The sequence below is a fragment of the Cimex lectularius genome, unplaced genomic scaffold, assembly GCF_000648675.2.
Source record: "Cimex lectularius strain Harlan isolate CLEC.00 unplaced genomic scaffold, Clec_2.1 scaffold75, whole genome shotgun sequence".
In the NCBI taxonomy this organism is placed as follows: Eukaryota; Metazoa; Arthropoda; class Insecta; order Hemiptera; family Cimicidae; genus Cimex; species Cimex lectularius.
The window spans coordinates 1,460,018-1,481,330 of NW_019392758.1; the positions used below are offsets into that span (position 1 = coordinate 1,460,018).

The 21,313-nt window shown below is 33.6% G+C and overlaps 1 protein-coding gene across 2 annotated transcripts; it reads left to right on the forward strand.

The window, feature by feature from the left end:
* The first annotated feature begins 3,971 nt into the window (after positions 1–3,971).
* On the forward strand, positions 3,972–15,261 carry LOC106661145 (dual specificity tyrosine-phosphorylation-regulated kinase 2-like). 2 transcript variants are annotated; one of them, XM_014384362.2, is made up of 3 exons: positions 3,973–5,368; positions 10,317–10,871; positions 12,862–15,261. In XM_014384362.2, the coding sequence occupies exons 1-3, from the start codon at positions 4,406–4,408 to the stop codon at positions 12,901–12,903; spliced, it is 1,560 nt and encodes a 519-aa protein (XP_014239848.1). In that variant the 5' UTR covers positions 3,973–4,405; the 3' UTR covers positions 12,904–15,261. The 2 variants fall into 2 exon arrangements, with proteins under 2 accessions (XP_014239847.1, XP_014239848.1); XM_014384361.2 differs by lacking the exon at positions 12,862–15,261 and having other exon boundaries at positions 3,972–5,368; positions 10,317–12,733.
* The last annotated feature ends 6,052 nt before the right edge of the window (positions 15,262–21,313 follow it).

The following is a 21,313-nucleotide window of genomic DNA, read 5'->3' on the forward strand; positions in this document are numbered from 1 at the left end:
GCCTGACATTCCTTTATGCGGCCATCTTTAAATACCTCATTTCCTTTTCACTTATCCCCTTGACTAGGATTTCTGTAACGACATTACGTTTCACTATGACTGCCAGAACATTATAAAGTTTTAAATGAGCTGAATCTATATTATTGAAGAAATAAACGTTCCCAAATTAACCAGTCGTTCACAATACACGATTCAACATGAGTTCACGTCTTTCAAAATTGGGCGGGTTTTCTTTTTATTTGCTCTGTTTTAAATTTTTATGAAACCGAGCAGCAAACACTATTTAAAAAAAACAATCAACAAAAACATCAACGATCATAAAAGCCTATATAAATTTATCCATGAAAAGTAAATTTTGAGACCATTATAAAACTCTCGATGCCATCTAACTCATCACGCCTAATTTGATTTAGAACTACAGTGGGTCAAAAAGTTAGTCTCCAACTATTAATTTTTGGTGGCAATAAAGTAAGCGAATTAAAAATAAGATTAAAATAATAGATAAGAATATGAATTAAAAAAAAGTATTGGCATGTAAAAACATTTTTTTAAACAAAATTTATCTGATGATGATAATGGATATTAGGAGGTTTTTGCTCCCTAGGCACTGCAGCTTTCTGGCTTATTACACCTTCCTAGTTCCTTAGTTCAGTACATTCTACTCGATCCTTCTTCAAAGAATTAGTTCATCGACTGTCGTTGCTGCAATTCCATTTTTTTTTTTTTCATTGTATCCAAAGTTATGTCCCAATCGAGCAGATGCTTTGCATTCGAAGATGATATGGGTGGCTGTTTCTTTCTTTCTTCCTCCTTATTGCATAATCAACAAATGTTATTATCATTGAATATGCCAATGTTGCTTACTGTTTTCTCATATGCCAGTGACCAATAAACAGTCCTATCACTCTCTGAGTTTTGCTCTCTCTAACTGTAGCAATGAATTTGCCAGGAGGATTGGTTTAGCATAAGTTTGCTGTGTCTAGTGCCACTAGAGTTTATCCACTTTTCCTTTGTCTTTTTCGATCCATTCTGTTCTGGAGGATTCTGCGTTTGTTTTTGTTATCAAAAGAATAGATTCAAGGCCTATATATGGTCTTGCAGGTGATTCCTCTGGCCAGTGTGTCTGATTTTTTGTTACACACATACATACACACATATATATTTACTGTTGGACAAATTTAATGCACCACTCAATTTATTTACAAGGGGTTCCCAGGTTGGTGTGTCTCGGATTTGATTCCTTCTGGCCTGGCTGAAATTCTTGGTGTAAGCTAAAACACCATTTTTCTGAATAACTAGTAGTCGCATTTTCATGGTTGTTGATTTGTTTTAAAGAAATTGTCAAGTACATTTCGATCAGAAATTCTGAGAATGACTTCTTAAAAATCGGAAAGATTTTAGAGGTCAAAAAATCGATAAATTTAAATTCAAACAAGAATTTATATTTAGGGGTCTGTAGAGGTGCTAAAATGAAATTTTATATTAGTTTCACAAAAAAAAAAAAAAAAAGATGACCTTTAAAAATGTTTGGTTTTTTGAATTTTTTAAACTTATTGATAAACTTTGATAGGTTTTACTATATTTTTATTGCAATGTACATAAAATATTCTGTGAAATGATACATTCACATAGTTGACTTGAGTAGGTAGAACGGTGAAATAAAAATATTAAAAAATGGACAATTTCAACTTTCAAAAATTTTTTTGGTGAAACCATGCCCTATCCACAAGGAATGGTGGATACATGTCCAATATTTTGGAGTGTAGAATCACCAAATAAAGTTGGTTCAAATTCGTGACACACCAACCTGGTCGTCCCCTTGTTAGTTTAAAATTAAATCCATTATATTTCTACATTAGTTACAGGTAATTAAGGGATATTGCAGTCAAAAATAAACAGTAAATAATGCTTTATTTACTTCCTTTGTTTACTTTTATACTGATTAATCCCATTTGCTCAAAGATTAACATTATGCCTTTTCATTCTACTAAAAAGGAAGGCTTGGGGAAGGAAGGTATTTTTTCTTTATTTAAATTTAAATTTAATCTATTCAATAGGGAGCCCTTTGCCATTTACTTCTTTATAATAAACAATATATTGTAAAATTTTTTATATATTTTTTTATGTTACAATATATATACAAATATAAAGAATAAACAGCCGAGAATTTGATGCATTAGTACAACAATGTAATTTGAATAAACAAATAAATAACATATAAATAAATGTTGAAAAAATATATCTTTAGTTTATAAATTAATACAGGAATAAATAAATTAATTCTTTAATTAATAGACCAATTGCATTCTGAACCATAATGAATGAGGATAGAGGATTTTTCAATGTTTACGGAATTTAAAATGTTTATTCAGTCTCATTGGAATTCTGAAGCAATAAACAGTTTAGTTTCAATCTTTGTTTTCTTAATTTCAATTTTTGAAGTTAAAAATGCCACTTAGTGCTGAAGATGTTGCATGTGGTGTAGCACTTATTGATGATGGACGATCCATCCTATGATACTCTGTGAGACACTGTTAGATGTTTTCGAGAAACTGTGTCCTACCATAGAAGGCCCAGTTCTGGATGCCCTAGGGTAACAGAACCACCACCTTTTTTGACTTTGAAAATTTGGCAAAACCGACACCTTACTGTTGTTCAAGCAATTCATCAGCTCCAGAAAGTTCGAGGTGTCCAAATTTCTGAATGGATTGCTCGAAGAAGATTAAATCAGTATGGACTGATGGCTTTTTGCCTCATGAGAGGACCAGAATCGACCAGAACACAGAGAATTTCACAGCTCACATTTACTCGCATTCACAGACATTGGTCTTTGGACAATTGATCTCCAGATGGACGTAAAAGAGTGTGGAGAATGCGAAATGAAAGGTACAAAGCCTGTAATTTTTCCCAGAGCCAACCGTTTCAACGTAGCTCAGTGATGGTGTGGGCTGGAATTTCAATGGAGAGTTGCACAGAGTTGGTCGTTGTTCGTGGAGGGTCTTTGACGGCCACTCGCTATGTGGATGAAATTTTGGAACATCATGCGTTGCCTATCCTCGATGAAATCAGAAACAATCCTATTCTAATGCACGGTAAAGCCCGACCACGTGTCGCTCGCATAGTACAAACGTACCTTCAACAGCATAACATCAGGGTCTTCGCCTGGCCAGCCCGTTCCACAGACTGCATGTCCATCACTTCCTGATACACTCCATGATCTTGAAAGGACTCTTTGTGAAGAATGGGCTAACCTTCAGCAAAGAGACATTTTCGAACTGGTAGAAAGTATGCCGAAGCGTTCAAGATGTAATTAAGGCAAGAGGAGGAAATACGCGATATTGAAATGTTAATTAAAAATCTAAAACAAATTTTATCTGTCCGTCTTTTTTAATTTTTTTTTCATTTTCCTCTGCAATTTATATTTTTTGACAGAAACACAATTATTAAACGTTAAAAAACGTGAAACTTTGATTTACATATAAAAATATATACAAATCAAGTTATATTAAAAGTGGGCGGAATTTTTTGTCTGTCAGTGTGTATAAAAGTGAATGTTCGTATGTGTGTTAATCATAAAAACAAAAACTACAGAACCCTGAACCGGTTTTGATAAAACTTTCACACTTCTTTTTTTTATTAGTGACGGGCGGGTTTAGAGACTATAAAATTGGCGCATAATGAATAATGGGCGTTAGGATTTACAAAAAATATAAATAACACTTTTTATTATCTCTCTGTGCAGCATCGGGTTATAAAACGGCTGTGAGTAAATAAAGTTATTATTATTTTTTACAGGGGTAAGACGAAAGCAAAAGAGCAAAAAAAAAAAAAAACAGGGTAAGTAAAAGTTGAAAAATACAAATATAGTTGTTTTTTTTAGAATTATTTCATGTTTTGCATTACGACTATTGTGACGACATGGCTCTTTTAGCGGCCAGTGGCGGATTCCGCTGGAGTCGCGATCCCCGATTTAGAGTGCAGACTTTCTGATTTAAAAGTGACAGTCGATGCTTATGAAAATAATCTGAACGAGTGGAGTGAGAAAGTAAAGTATGAGGATGTACTGTAATAAAGTGAGATAGGTCGTTGTAAAGTGTGATAAGAGCAGTTACTCGTATAGGGTCGATTGTAGTGAGCCTTGGCCGAGACCGAAGTCTTCTCTCTTGGTTTCAACCCTTCGTAAGTGGATATTGTTTTGTTTGTTATATCAGTCGAGTGTCGATCAGGGCTCGGCGAAGGAAGGAGTGGATGGGAACGTAGGCCGAAGCAGGGGACCCTTGAGGAGTAGGATGTAGACGGTGGGAGAGATGGAGGATAAAGAACCCAGTGCATTAGGCTTATGCCGATGGCGTGAAGGTAATTGATTACGCCGTCCACCTTTTAGGGATATGGTTTTAAAGGAACTATGTCTCTCCCGAGGACCAGATCATTGATGAATAACAGTACAAATGCGAATATAACGGCGAAAGAGGGTTTGTTAGAAGCGCCTGACGGCGAGAACGAGGATAGCCTGCCTTTGAAAGGGACAGCTATAGAAGACCTGACGAAAAATGCCAACGGCAATTCGACGACGACGACCGTGGGCACGATATCCACGACGACGACGACGACCATCACCACAGTCAACGACGCCTGCACGAAAATAACCAACAACGGAGTAGCCGAGACCAACGGCATCAACAAGCTGCAACAGTCGAAGAACGGGTCCAACAAACAGAAACGAAACCTGCCGATCAAGCCGTACGAAGCTGTGAGCGATTACGGCAACCTACTCACCAATTACGAAGTGCACGAGATCCTTAAATTCCCGGAAATATATTTTATAGGTCATAACGCCAAAAAGATACACGGCCTCATCGGAGGGCCGAACAACTGCAGCTACGACAACGAGCACGGCTCGTACATCCACATCGTCCATGACCATGTCGCCTACAGATACGAGATCCTGAGGGTCATCGGCAAAGGCAGCTTCGGTCAAGTCATCAAAGCCTTTGATCACAAGACGAGGCAGTTTGTCGCTCTCAAGATGGTGAGGAATGAAAAACGGTTCCACCGCCAGGCCCAGGAAGAAATCCGTATTCTGGAACATTTGAAGAAACAGGACAAAGATAACACTATGAACATTATCCATATTTTTGACAATTTTATATTTAGAAATCATATCTGCATCACGTTCGAACTCCTGTCGATTAATTTGTACGAATTGATAAAAAGGAACAGGTTTCAAGGCTTTAGTTTGCAGTTGGTCAGAAGATTTTCACATTCGCTCCTTCAATGCCTTGATGCACTTTACAGAAACAAAATTATTCATTGTGATATGAAACCTGAAAATGTTCTTATTAAACAGCCAGGGCGCAGTGGAATCAAGGTAATAAACTTTTACATTCTATAATAATACTTTATTTTCTAGTTTTAAATAGTTGACTGCAGTTGTTGAACACGCTTTGACTCAAAGGGACCCTCGGATCGAGCCAATGTCGAATCGTACCATTTGTGTGGGTTTGTTTCGTTTCAAAACTTTCTGTTATACTACACATCAAACAATGATCAAACTAAAATAGACTTGGAAAAAAATTATTAATTTAAAAATAAATAATAATGATCTAATGGGTGGATATAAAATATTTAATGTGTAGTATTTAGTGATCGTTAATTAATGATTATTCGGCGATATGCGATCATGTGTGATGTAGGTTTAGAAAAACATTTTCTTTATCGTGCCAACGTTTCAATTTTTATTGAGATCATCTTCAGGACCTAGGATTTATAAACATTGTTTAGGTTTTACGAATGCATGTAAGATGTGAAAAAATGAATTTATACAATGATGTACACAATATAGAAATTTTAGGTTTAAACAAAATATTTGTACTCATTCAGTGTGTGCTTTCTGTGTGGCTGTTGTGTGTCGTGTTGAGAGTGTTAGTGAGACATTAATGTTTTTTTGTTTATATATGTATGATTTTGAAGGAGTTGGGAAAGATGTAGGGATAGAAATACATTTTTCTCTGAGGAGTCGGCTTTGAGGTGAAAGGGGCCGACAGTGGGAAAAAGGGTAATGGTTTGTCGTTTGGGCCTATCTTATCTTTTCAGGATTATTAGGGAAAGGAAGGATAAATGGTTAGGGATTTAGACTATGTAGAAATTGTTTGAGTGTGAAGTGTAATGATTGTTTTATATGTTGTATTATATGTTTTTCTCTTATTGATCTTATACTTGATTTATGATATTAGCATAGCTGCTGGTGAGTTTACATGTATCTGTTCGGTAATTGATGCTGCGTTTATCTCTGTTGGTGTAAACTTTTTTTTTTTTTTTTTTTTTAAATATTGAAAGTATATACCATTGTGTTCTATGGTTTGTGGCCATCTCAAGGCCAGGTTTTGGATTCCTTCGCAATACCCCTTTTTGAGTTTTGAACGGAAACTAAAATAATTTTACAACTTTATTTTGAGCCTCATCCAGAGAATTAAAAGTTATCCCTTGAAGATAATGAGCCATGAACCGGAACAGATGGTAGTCAGAATGTGCTAAGTCTATACTGTAAGCAGGGTGAGGGAGAAGCTCAATTCCATCCAATTCTGTAATTTTTTACTTCATTTAACAAGGAGCGTGTGGTCGGGCGTTAGCTTGTTGAAACGAAACCAAATTTCTATTTACTAATCTTGGGTAGTGCTGGGTCAAAACTTAATATATTTTTTGTAACTGCTCACAGTAAAGTTTTAAATCAGTGATTCAACCTTGTAAAATGAACTCATAATGAATTAAGCCTTTGTAATGCCAAAATAGAGAGCATTGTCTTTTTATCGAATTGGCATTGTTTAGTGACTGATAGAGCAAGTTGAATGCAGTCTAGCCATTGTTTCTTGGTCTTGGGGTTTCTCCAATATACTCTATCACAAGTAACTGTTCTTTTGTTGAACCGAAGATTATTTGGGTTTCTAAAAAGTTGTTAACAAATTTCTGCTCGGTGTCGTGTCTGCTCAATGGTCAACTCATGAGGAACCACTCTTAATGAGTGATTCACTTTCCCCAAGTTATGCGATATAACTATGATTTATGATGGATCGGAAAACTCCACGCTCTCTTATCAATTCCCGAGTACTTTTTGTTGGGTCTGCCTCAGCAGAGTCCTGTACAGCTTCTTCAGCGAATGATGATTTTCGTCCAGAACCCTCTTTCCTTTGAAGGCTAATGTTGCCGGCTTTAACTTTCTGGAACCATCTGCACACTGTCCGTTCAGAAAAGGCATCCTCTTCTTCAAATTGCCACGCCATACGGGTTGTTTTGGCAGTGGAAAACTTGCATTTCCAATAATTGCGTAATATTACCAAAATTTCTAATTTTACTGTCATGTTGTTTAACTAAACTTTAAGACAAAACTGAAGGCAAGATGAGATAATTAAAAAAAAAATTCATTTACTATAATCTTCAAATTAAAGTGTTATCAAATCTAATTTGATTTGAAAAACAAATTAAACCTATAAGGGATTACAATTTCCAACAAAATCAAATTGGACATTTTTTGTGACTCCCTTATTATATTGATTTTACATTCCATAATCATACTTGATTTTCTAGTTTTAACTAGTTAACTGCAGTTGATGAACATTCTTCTACTCAAAGTGATCCTCGGAGAACTCGGATGCAAAAAAAAAACTATTTTGAGAAATCGGTCTAATAACTTGATATAAATGTCTTGTTTTTATTTATTAATCACTATTATTTATCAGTGTTATAATACCACTATTTTGACATACTTTTGATTTTGTTTGTTTTGTTATGGGAATTAAAGAGAGAAATGGGACGATGAACTCTTATAAGTTTATTATGATCTATAGAGAACTGTTCAGACATGTAAACATGATTTGACCTCTGTCTCTTTCTCTTCTTTGTTTATTGCTTTCTTTGGATGAAAAATAATGTCTCAGTCATTTTCTAAATGTTACAATGAGTTTAACCCCAAAGCAGTGTGCCCAATTGGCAATTTCATAACATATGTCCAATTAACTTGTAACTTAGATCATATTAAAAATATACGTTTTGGCGATATAGAGTTGATTTTGAAAGCCAGCAGAGAAACTTTGCCTTATTATAGGTCATTTTATAAACATACTTCCGATTTGATTTAATGCTGGTAGAGGACATAGTTGTTTTATATATATTTGTCCTCTTTTGGCCATGAACCTGATCAATTCTGTTTAGCATACTTTCTGAGAATGAACTATGGGAATTTATAATCGACACATTTTGGTTTTGTTTTATACATGATTAATTAACTGGTAATGGAGTTCCGCTGACAGAAGAATCTCCATGCAAGAGGGCTGCAAGGTGTATTTTATTTTAAAGAAATATATGTTTTTTGTAGCCGTGTGGATAAGAGGAAGAATTCTTAATTTCGTATTGCTCCATGTAATTATTCAATTGTGTTGTTATGGCGATTTTTTAATGCACGCCCTAAAATTTATTGAAAATTAAATTCTTATATTAAAAAGTTTAGATCAAGTAAAGTATGTTTTACAAATAAGTGCACAACGCCCCAGTTTTCCCAATTTAATATATTTTCACAAGAACTATGATTTGGTTGTTTTCGTTTAAAATATCTATATATAAATTCTGAAAATTAGAGCAACACCCAAGAAGTGACAATGAATTGATGCTATTAATTATGGAGTTTAGGGTTAAGTTTTTTACAGCCCTGTTCGGGGACCCAACCATTTCCTGACCTTATCATCTCTTTTGTAATTAAGTAGTTAAATGAATTTAAATAGTGTAAATAATAAAATATGTAACAATAAAACATTTGACAGTACCATCCCGCTAGTGCCATTTACTTTTTTATCTCAACTAAAAACCTTAATTAATTATAATTTGACAGTACTTTTTCAAATTATTCTCAAATAAAATTCCATGGGCTCTGCCAGAATGGTCACTGCCATGTCCATTTAATCTGTAGTTCCCTATCAAGATATCTGTCAAGAAATCTTCCTGCTTCCTTTTATACATTCTATAGTTTCTTTCTTTTCAAATTTTGCAAGGACTTAAGGATTGCTAGAAATGATGAATGGTGGAGTGAGTGCGGTGTTCAATCCTTTTAAAAAGATAGTTCCTAGTCACAGTAAGTTGTTTTCCAACGAACCGGATTTCGAGCTTTTAGCTCATCATCAGGTTGTAGAACTCCTTCAACCTGATGATGAGCTAAAAGCTCGAAATCTGGTTCGTTGGGAAGCAACTTACTGTGAGTAGGAACTATCTTTTTAAAAGGATTATGGATTGCTTGTGTCCAATGAGTGATTCCCAATGTCCCCTCACTCACACCTTGCTTCTTTTTTTTTTAATTATCTTTAATAGTAAGCTTATATCACCAAGTGATTCGGGTCATATCAGGTGTGGCAGCTCCTTTTATATAAGGCTTCTTTTTCTCATTATACTTAATACATTATTAATATTAATCAGGGGAACAAAAATATGTTGTAAACACCCTCAGTTGTAATGTAAACATAAATATTATCCACTTACATATTGTTCAGATTCAGGTTGCATTAAAAAAAATATATATATTCTAAAAATTAATACAAATTGATAAAATAAATTTGAATATACATATTTCTTTTGTAGACTTTAGACTCTCCTAAAATCTAATTATGTATATTTTCCCCCTTCAATTTATAATCATGGTTTGTTTTACCGTAGTGCTTGAACGTCATTTTGTTGTATTGTTTCGGGTGATGATGCCAATTTAATTTTGGTGACTCACCGAAGTTTCTTCCTATCACAAGAAAGATAAAAACAAGTCCAGTAATCTTGTCTTTATAATGGCAAATCAAACAGGCTGTGTTGACCATTTTCTGAAGAAATTCTATAAATTGTTCCACAAACAAATGTCGTGCTATTTTTCTCCCATTTTTACTCTTCAAGTGTATTTTACAAAATGCATTACCATACATACACTTAATTATAGTTCTAGTGAATAAATTTACATTAACGATTATCCTGCCTTTGTCGTTAAGAACAAGTTGTAGTTGTTAGTTAACAAATATTTTTTCTCAGTGTTCGTGTCGATTAGCATTTATTATAAAGTAACCTGTTCAATGAAAAATGGGTGTGCTATTCTCATAATTGTATAAGTAAATCCTAGTACTTTTTTTGTAAGAATGATTTTCCTCACAAACTAACTAATTTATAAAATTGATTGATTCTGATATATAGATTTATTAATCGTTTTTATGAAACTTTTAAGAATTAAGTTAATTATTAATGAAATTAATTATTTATTTGTACTGATGTGTGTGCTATATATATTTTTTCTTTTGCAGGTCATTGATTTTGGGTCCAGCTGCTATGCCAACCAACGCGTATATACTTACATACAGTCACGCTTTTATAGAGCACCTGAGGTCATTTTGGGAGCTAGATACGGTATGCCCATTGACATGTGGAGCTTGGGTTGTATTTTAGCTGAACTACTTACTGGATTTCCATTACTCCCTGGAGAAGACGAAGCAGATCAATTGGCATGTATTATAGAACTATTGGGTATGCCTCCTCAGAAACTTTTAGATGCTTCGAAAAGAACAAAGAATTTTATTAGCTCAAAAGGATATCCTCGTTATTGCAAACCCTGTACTGTTAATGGAAGTACTGTATTAACTGGTACATTATCAAGACGTGGGAAACTGAGAGGTCCACCTGGCTCAGTTGGACTGCGCCAAGCACTGAAAGGCTGTGATGACCCCTTGTTTATTGATTTTGTAAGAAGGTGTTTAGACTGGGATCCAGACACTCGAATGACTCCAGCATCTGCTTTACGCCATGATTGGTTAAGGAGAAGACTGCCCAGGCTACCTACTGCTGATTCTCATTCTGTGGGGGTAAGAACACCTACAAATTCCTCATCGAATAGTAACACCAATACAAATACTTTAGGTGCAACTAATAAATTTAGAGTACAATTGTCTGATGATAGAGCTAGTACTATTCATTCTAGACATACAAGTGTACCTAGCAAATTACCACAGATTACAATTAATCAGGGTAGATATGAAATAATGCCATGACATAGCAAAGCATTCTCGTACATTTTAAATTATTATTTGTTTGCTCAAGGTATTATTTGTTGGTATATTTATTCGGAGCAAATGTTTCTTTTTAAATTATTTGCTTTTTTTTCATTGCGGCTGTAAATTTGTTCAAATTCTTCTAATAATGACTTCTGGTGTTCTTGCTAGTTCCAAATCGACAGCACAACATTAATTTTGTTTCTGAATAGGAAAATCATAAATTTCCATGTTTAATTTTGACCGTTGACATTTGAATTTTTTAATCATATTCGTTTTCTTTTATTTTTTCAAACCTATATCAAGCATTATCTAAAAAAAAAAATAGTATCAGTGTTGATTGGTTCCATGGCATTTATCGCTCAACTTTCGGTTATATCAAAATAGTATGATCTAGTATTAGAATTTTTTTAGTTGTTAATTTGCCCTGTGTATGTGTATGCATTTAGGTAGGCTGCTGTCACATATAAAAGTAACAATATGGCTGGTGGCAATTTAAAGGTTGTGCTGTTGCTTTTTATTTTTTTTATTAAATAAATTAGTTTGACAATTTTCATAATTTATTTAATAACAAAACATTGGCTGGCATTGTTTAAACTTCTTTTAGCAAAACGAATCAAATCATATTATCACTTTTGAACTCTAGCATATTTAATTAGAAGGTTGTATTTGTTTGAACTATATTTATATTTCTTTGAAAAGAGTAGATAATGATTTCGACAAGTACACTGTACATCCCATGCAAGTTTTTTGTATATAAATGCATATTTTTATACAACCTGTTTACTAATTTGTATGTTAGGCTTCCTTATAATAACGTATGTCATTGAGATTTGAATGTTTATGAATGTTAAAGAAATTTTTTTTCTAATCAAATTATAGATAAATTAGACATGTTTGAATTTTGTGAAAATATTGTGCTTGTATATGTAGACAATATTATTGGAAGCAATATTAATCCTTTTTTTTTTATTTGTCTGCTGGTCAGTTAGCCCACCAATGAGACGTTGCACTTAACAAACCAATTTTATAAATTGTGCTCAATTTGATTTGTATTTTAATTTAACGATTTTCTCATTCATTAGTAGTGTGTAGCAATACTACATGTTCCATGAAATTATTATTCTGCTTTCCTTAGTCAATTTGGGAGTATAGTCAAGTATAAGTGTGGAAAAATGCGGATTAAAAAAGTTTTTGTTGGCTTTTTAACTTGCAAAATGTTTCTCACTTAGTATTGCTAAGCATCAGAGGTATATTTAAAGGAATTAATTAATATTTATTTTTCCTGAAATAGGTAGTTATTTAACTTTTCTCTTTAATAAATTCTTCTGAACCCATGAGTTAAGGATCTTGTTAGTTGTAATCTTGGCCACACAATAATATTTTTCAATTTAACAATTCAACTTTTAAAAATGAATTTAATAATGCTGATTTGTGATGCTTTATTTATATATAATGGGGCGAATTGTAATTTAAATGTAACAACTCACTCTTATTGATATAAAACTGCCAAGTCGTTTTCTCTTAGCGACACCAGACTGTAGATATTTATTTATTCAATTTCAAAGACTTATGTAATGCAGTGGTGTTCAGTTCAGAACAAATGTCATAGTTCCACTATGATAAAATAATTTACAAAAAAAGTTGTTACATTTTAATAAAAATTGAGGCATTAATTTTATTATTTTAACCCTTTACTATTTTAAATTTTCTGTTCAGTGATCTAGTTCCTGTTTAACATTATATCACATCAACTTCTATCTAATTGTGTATTTATATATGAATTTATTTTGTCTTTCTTTAGGTTGAAGATGGATATTTTGTCGAAACTACTTTTGCATGTTAAACCTTTCTCGAACTAGATCTTCCTTTATCAGTCTTAACAAGTGAAATGAGTACCACTTTTAAACTTAAAAAAAAATTATATTTCATATAAGATAATAGTTTGGTTCAAAGGCTGATTATCCTTTATTTCCTTTTTTCATTTTTTATTATGAGTTTGTGTTATTTCTGTTCCTTATTAGGTTAATACCTGTGACAATTTAATGATTTATATTGTTTTTCATTTTTTTTTACTTTTGTTTGTGTTCTTTGTTTGTTTTTTTGTATGTGTGCCATACACTGCCATGTATTTTATTCTTAGAGCTTATCAGTTTATATTTTGTTTGATTTACGTATTTGTGCAATGTAATTCAATATTGCTTTATATGATTTAACATTTTCTAAATAAAACGTTTCTGTGACATTTGCAGCTATTTCTTAACGGGCAGGATTTCTGCCTATAATTGATGAATGGTTTAAACTAACTTGTGACTAAATTGCAAAGAGAGAAAAAAAAAATTAAAGTCACTACTTACTTGAAGAACATATTAAGAAATTAGAACTGTGCAATTTTTATATGTTTGTTGTATATGTGTTTTGTTAGGTGCTAACAATACATCATTGTAAGATATTGTGTTGATGTCTGCAAGGTGAAGAACTCGTAGTTTCACCATCCCTGATCATCCCGTACTACCCATATTCAGTTTCGGCATTTCGCCCTCTATTGTTGTTGTGTGTCGACTATACATCGAGGATGCCATCTGATAGCAATAACAGTGTTTGGAAAACCTATTTAGTAATAGATGAATCAAAGATGCCAACAGAGTAAAGACTACACCATTTACAAATGCATAATATAACCGACATAATAAAAGATACATCAACAACTTAAGATGGAGAAATCCCGAAAGACGTACAAATCGGAGTGTGAGAATAGGAATGTACATGATGATCAGAGATAATTAAACTACGCCTACCTTTTGTCATTATGAATCTAATTGACAATTAATAATCATTATTACATTTTTAGTGCCTTTAGCCAAATTGTTAGAAAACCGTGGAAATTTTACTTTCAGAGGACTAACAATGAATTATTATTACGTTTGGATTAAAATAATAGACAAATATTATTAATTACAGATTAATATATGTACTGGACCTAATCCAGAAACAAACATTAAAAAATTAAACCTTTTGGTTTTGTTTAAACATTTTTTTTTTCGGTGCTTTATATTTCCTCTAAAGTGATGTAATTTTAAGTTATAAAATATGTTCCATGTATTTTTTTAATATGTTATTGTCATATGATGGTTGTAAAAAAAGATTATCCAAGCATAAAATTTATCTACTGTTAGGAACAGAAGACCAAGAAAAAAAAGTGTGTAATATGCATATGTCAAAAGCGTTGTTTTTGTTGAATTTGGTTGCCAGTATAGTTTTTCATTTAATTGCTTATTATATAAGAGTTTATAGTCAAAATATTGTGATTCAATCAAATTAATTCACTTTAACACCAAGCATAATAATCATAGTATAGTGTTAATACATATCAATTATTTATTACTTTAACACCTGCGCTTTTTTATTTTTATTTTTATTTTTTTAATGTAGGCATACTAATAATCCATACTATGATATAATAATAGTATTAATATTATGTACATATTATTATTATTATTATATTATATATTATTAATATTATATTATGCATCTAATTAATGGCACTGTTAGCATAAAATGTATAATTGACTGATTTCAGTGACCTAATGATCTCAATCTTTACTATATGCTAGCTTTGTGTCATAAATATACTGTAGGATGTGTAAATAATTGAGTTAAGCTTTGAATTAAGTAAATCGGTGGCAGAATGTCTAAGTATTGTATATATACATTACAATGTGCGCTGAACTGTTGTAGGCTCTGATGCACAGTTCAATTATTGTGTATTTTCATATATTAGCGCGCCTTCTCTAACGAGAAGCTAATTGTCTACAAATTACTATAATAGACATTGATTGACTTTTACCTAATATGACGTCCTAAATCTTATATAGCGTGTAGTATGGCTGTAAATAAGCATTGTGCAAATTGGGCGTATTAAGCCAAAGATATTCTTTTTATGTAGAATTGTAGAGATGTTGAGACTAGTTTTAAAAATGCTACTTTTAAGTATGTGTGTTCACATACCCCCCCCCCCCCAATTTGATTGTACTTAATATGAATTTGTTGTCTTTGTTTTTACAAAGGAAACTCCAGTTGTTACTTCTTATTTGCAACTTTCCACTTTAAATATAAAAATTAAACTGGTTGTATTAAGCTCTTGCAAATACATATGCTGTGGTGTCAAGTGTTTTAGTAATAAAACCATTGTACAGGTTTTGTATTTTATTTTTTTTATTTACCCCTCATTCTCTAAAATTTGATAAGTTCTATATTGTTACACCTACCCCTGCATGAAAAATTGGGATAACATAATGCTGTTATTCCAACTGATTATTCTTTTTATCTAAGGCCTATAGTAATCAAATGTGAAATAACAACAAATTGATGGACTAATTTTTTTAGTTTCAACTGCATAGCTGATTGATTATAGTATCTTAATATATGATTCCCTTGCGGCCATCACATTTCTCTGGACTGTTAAACATGGATCGAATGTGTTGGATCTTGTAAGAAATTAATCAACTGAAGTACTTACATCATACTGGTCTATTTTTTTCTTTGGCTCTATTGTCAGACAAATTTTGCCATCTTCAGCTGGAGGTTCAGCAACTTGCAGGCCTCACAGCAGACTCATAAAGTGAATAATAATAGTTGACCATATTAATGATTCCAATTAATTATTCTTTTTATCTAAGGTCTTGGTTGAGATGAAAAGTTAGTGTCACAAGTGGGATTCGAACCCAATGGTAGAAAGAGGGAAAATTCGAAGGGATGTAGGTTGAGATGAGGAGTTGGTGTCAAAGGTTGTGAGTTCGAATCCCGCTCGTGACACTAACCTTTTCATCTCAACCAAGACCGTAGATAAAAAGAATAATTAATTGGAATCATTAATATGGTCAACTATTATTATTCACTTTGTGAGGCCTGCAAGTTGCTGAACCTCGAGCTGAAGATGGCAAAATTTGTCTGGCAATAGAGCCAAAGAATAAAATAGACCAGTATGATGTAAGTACTTCAGTTGATTAATTTCTTACAAGATCCAACACATTCGATCCATGTCTAACAGCCCAGAGAAATGTGATGGCTGCAAGGGAATCCTATATTAAGATACTATAATCAATCAGCTATGCAGTTGCAACTAAAAAAATTAGTCCATCAATTTGTTGTTTCACATTTGATTTCTATAGGCATTAAGTCTTGATATTCACGAGAAGCTGAAGATATGACAAAACAGTATATTCACCAAAATAAGTATAAAAGCTCAAATTTGCACACACGTACAAATGTGTGTACAGATTTGAGCCTATCACTTCTTGCAGTTCAACAAAAATTCCAGCTTATGCAATTTACAATAAATTACCGGCATGCCTCGAGAATCACCCACTTCAGGTGTTGGCAATCAGGAGTCAAACCTTGGTCTTATCCATCCAGCCATTAAGGTTGCTCTCTAGGTGCTATCAACAGCTTTGTCATTTCAGCCCCAAACCAGTCTAAATCCGAACCCATTCATACTCTCACTCTTAAGTACATTCTTTTCTATGTACATACGATTCACTCAGGGTGGTGAGGCACTTAATATTCCAACATCACTTATACATATGATATAACCTAATCCAATTGAGGGTCAATGGAGTTCTCAATGTGGTGTTTAGTGACTTAATTAATGATTAGTTGGAGAACTTGAGATTGTATGGTGTGAATAACATTTTCGAAAATTAGAAAAACATTTTCTTTATTGTGCCAACGTTTCCAGCTTTATTGAGATCATCTTCAGGATTACTCAATATTTTTCCATTGGCCTTTTTCATGCCAATAAATACATTCACTACTTGCTAGGATCACAAACCTATACAATAAAACAACCCTGTTTTCTCCAAAAATCGTAACAGGGGATCTGTATACTCGCTGCTGAGCTCAAGCAGAATTTTCATATTGGGTGGCATTCCTATGTGCTCTATATGAAGCCAAGGAATGGCACCCTTAAATTAAGTAGGTCAGATCAAGCAACCTTTCTCTCATGTGGGAACATGTACGGCCTTTGGCCCTAAAGTAAGAAGCAACCTTGCATGGCCTATCCTTAATTCATTAATCAAGTGAGGATGACCTTTTTTTTCTACGATTCAGATGCTACAAAGGCAATCTATCGTCAGTACACGATAACTGAGAGCTTCTCTACCGATCCAGCCACCGACACAGCTGCTTTCTTTTATACATGTTTTTAATGCATTTTAGCAACAGGGAGGGGTGGATCACGGTGGTTAAGTCCAAAAGTTGGAACAACCCACCCTTAGCCACTTCATCCATCTTTCTGTTACCCTCCAGATGTTTCTGGGTACCCAGACAACCTTTCCCATATTTACTGACCTCCATATATGAAGGTCTTCTTTTTCTGTTTCCCCAGCTGAGTTATAACATTTTATGGTACAATAGTAACCAACTCTCCCTTTTCTTTGTCCTATTGCTAACCTCTCAGTACCTCAGGAGGACCTTGTCAGTTGTGAATAAAATTAGACAAATAAACAAATACACAGAAACAATATAAAAACATGATAGTCAGAATAATGGGTTAGCATTCACACTACCCAAGAGTGCTCGATATTCTTTGGGGAAATTGGGGATATGTCCTTCCATTCATGCTAATAAATTACATTCACTCACCAGACTACATTCGCACTTCCCCAGAATACTCAATCAATTGGTCTGAGCAAGATTGGACTAAAATCTTCTTTTGGGATGATTCAAGGTTTTGGTTGAGGTCTTCTGAGAGCTGAGAAAGGGTTTGAAGAAGAACAGGAGAGCAATAGATCCCCACATTTTCACTCCAGAGAAGATATGGAGGTGGTGGTGTTATGGTTTGAACATTTCTATGGATGGTCACACAAACTTGAGGGTTCCTTAACAGCTGTGCGATACTTTGAAGATGTGATACTAAAAGTTGTTCCTATATGCCACTAATTGGCGACAGTTTTGTTTTTATGCATGACAATGCAAGGCCCCACACAGATAGAATCGTTGGTGACTACTTGGAATGGGTTTTAATCCAATTTTTGGAGTGGCCAGAATGTAGTGCCGACTTAAACCCTATCGAACACCTTTAGGACGAGTTGTCAAGGAGGGTAAAAAGTTGTCCAGAAAGTTTGCAGGAATTAAGAATGGCGCTGTTGGGGGTGTATGGAAATATTCCACAACATATTCCACACCTCTTTCTACCTCATAAAATAGATGCCACGTCCAGTGCAAGAGATGGAAATACTCTATATTGAATTGAAAATTTTCTTTGTTTCATTAGCAACATTTTTCGACAAATTGTTTTACTCAGTTTAAGATTTTTATTACGTCTTGTATTTAGCTATATTTTACATTGTTTCTTTAAAAATGTTCAATAAACAATAAAAAATTATAACGATTACAACACAAGGTGCTGGCAATAGCACTGGTAGCTAGCCGGCCAGGGGGGATTAAATAAAAATATAATTATTGCAAGTATTTTCTTTGAAAAAAATTGCCTCTCAGTGTAGATTTGTTTTTCTGTATTATTTTATAATGTAAATAAGACACTGACAGAGATCAGCTAAAGGAAATGTAAGAAAATGGACAAGAAACATATGAAACATTCCAAAAGGTTATGATTTAAGACTGTCGTAGGGACAAACAAGAGAGTACTAAGTACATGAGAATTGAAATAAAGAATATACTTCTTTCAAGAGTAAAGAGAGGTAAGTTTTCTCTAATAGCCTAAGAGTTTTACTGCCTTTGTGTTTACAACTTTTTATATCTTTTGGATAAATTATACAACTGTAAAAATAATAACTAACAAATGTGGAATGGCCTACTGCTTTGTTTGGGAATGTATGTATAGTATTGGTGACTACTTGGAATGGGTTTTAATCCAATTTTAAGATTAAAAAATAACATAATAATAGTTTATAAGGAGCAAATAACTCGTTATCTACAAATATAAAATTATTATTCAATTGTACTTTTAAAAAGGGAATAAAATTATGTAAAGGGATAGTGGGTTTCTCATTGATTAAAATTGATTAGTGTACGACGAGCTATATTGGACTATTATATTAGCTATATTAGTGCATCTCCATTATTATCTAGAGCTCCTCATTAAACTTAAGCTTTTTACCAGATCAATAGCTTTTTCAAGGACTCCCATATTTATCTTTCGGCTCGGGCTTCTCCTTACCCACAAGTAGAAATCAGCCTACATAAGCCTATGCACCAGCAGAAGCCCTGTTTGTTCTACTTCCTGGCATCATCTTGTTTCCACCACTACGCAACTATACATGTGCTTATGAAGTCTGCAGTGTCCAGTTAGCAGTCCAACTATTACTTCAAGATGAAATTAAAGACCAAACTGACAGTATACCTAGGTAAATATGCTACAGTTTTCCAGTCTGAAATCATAGCAATTGAACAATGCGCCAGAGAAGTAAAAAGGTTACAAATACATTCCCGGAAGATAGCCATTGTCTCTGACAGCCAGGCAGCACTTAGGGCCTTCCACTTGCGAGGCGAAGGCAAAGAGTGTTTAGAACTGCATGGAGTCCCTGATGACAGTCAGTGACACCAATGACTTAACCCTGGCATGGGTCCGTGGAGGCAACCCTCAGAGGCAATGAAAAGTTTGGCATGTTGGCCAAAAAGGGGGCCAACATGGACTCTCTGTGTCAACCCTACTGTGGTTAGCAGCCTGCCACAAAAGAGGATAAATCTTAAAACGGATCCTTAATGATTCCAAAACATGGTGGAATAATACTACAGGTATGAGGCATGCAAAGAGATTCATAGACGGACCATCCGCAAAACTTACAAAAGAATTACTGGAAGGCAACCGCCACCGAACCAGGATTCTGGTTGGACTCCTGACAGGGCACTGCCACTTAAGAACGCACATGTACCAGATAGGAGTACAGACAAAAGAAACACTGTGCAGATACTGCCAGGAAGAGGAGGAGACCACAGAACACATTCTATGTTTTTGTGAAGGTCTATGTACGTGCAGGTTCTTGCAACTAGGTCAAGAAAAACCACAAGCAAGATCCTACACTAAGGAGCCGCTGGCAAAGCTGTGGAGTCTGATTAATAACCTTAAGCTGGCCAGTGAGTTATAAATAACATGGGAGCACAATAGATTTATTCAGGTCGAAGTGCAGTGGGCCTTGTGGCTGCCTCTTTTATCCCTATCCCTATACTGTCCTCACACGTCCTAGATTTAGTAGTTCTGCCATTAGTAACTGCAATGGACCTTTGATGAACGCTTTCACATTTATTTTTAATCCATTGTATGATGTATCCACGTTTTTTGCCAGTTTGGTATGCCAGGAAAGGATTCAGGGTGACCTCAATGAATTTTTTTTGGCCAATTTTGTTATTTATTTATGGATCAAAATCCACTATAAAAAGACATTTTACAATAATAAAAAATAAAAATAATACACAAAATAATATATGCAAAAAATAAAAATAATATATGCAAAAAATAAAAATAATATATGCAAAACATAAAAATAATATACAAAATAATATATGCAAAAAATACAAATAATATATACAAAAAGAATAAGGACATATATACATGGTGATATTATAAATGGTAAATATAAATGATAATTATAAAAATACAATTAAAGAGTAAAAACTGAACAACAACAGAAATGAGAGACCTAATTATTAAGGCAAAGGAAACAAAATAAAGCTGAAAGACAATTGAAACTACACTATTGATGTACTTATTTAATGAAAATAATGCTCTGTATAGATATATAATAAGACTAGAGTGCAAGATTTAGGTAACCTGTAAATGAAATAAATTGTAATAAACTTTTAACAGTATGAAATATAAAAGCATTTAAAAAATATAAACTGTTAAGAAAATTCAATTGTTGTTACTCTTGATCATCATTCGGCGTAGAGGAGAAGAGAGCATGTAGTTAGAGCTTTGGAATTCAATATAAAATAGTTTGTGGGTTTTGAGAGAATGTGAAAAGTCGTGGAGCTGTAGCTGAGAGAGGAGAGAAGGACTATCAATGAGATTGTTTAATAATTTAAGTACAGAAACAATATCAAAGTAATCCCTTCTTAGTGCAAGTTCGAAAAGTTTAAGTTCAGTGCGGATTCCAGGGTAGGCAGAGTTTGGAGGAAGATTGAGTTTGTAAGAAAATTTTTTTAAAAATTTGTTTTGTACATATTGAAGAATTTTTTGACAATTTAGATAGTATGGGTTCCAAACAGGTGTAGCGTATTCTAGTATGGGTCATACA

Bases quoted from the DNA above. Each gene is read 5' to 3' on its own strand.
- LOC106661145 (XM_014384361.2), top strand. From the start codon at position 4,406: ATGTCTCTCCCGAGGACCAGATCATTGATGAATAACAGTACAAATGCG. The intron at 5,369-10,316 runs GTAATAAACTTT...TTTCTTTTGCAG, and splicing joins CAGGGCGCAGTGGAATCAAG to GTCATTGATTTTGGGTCCAG.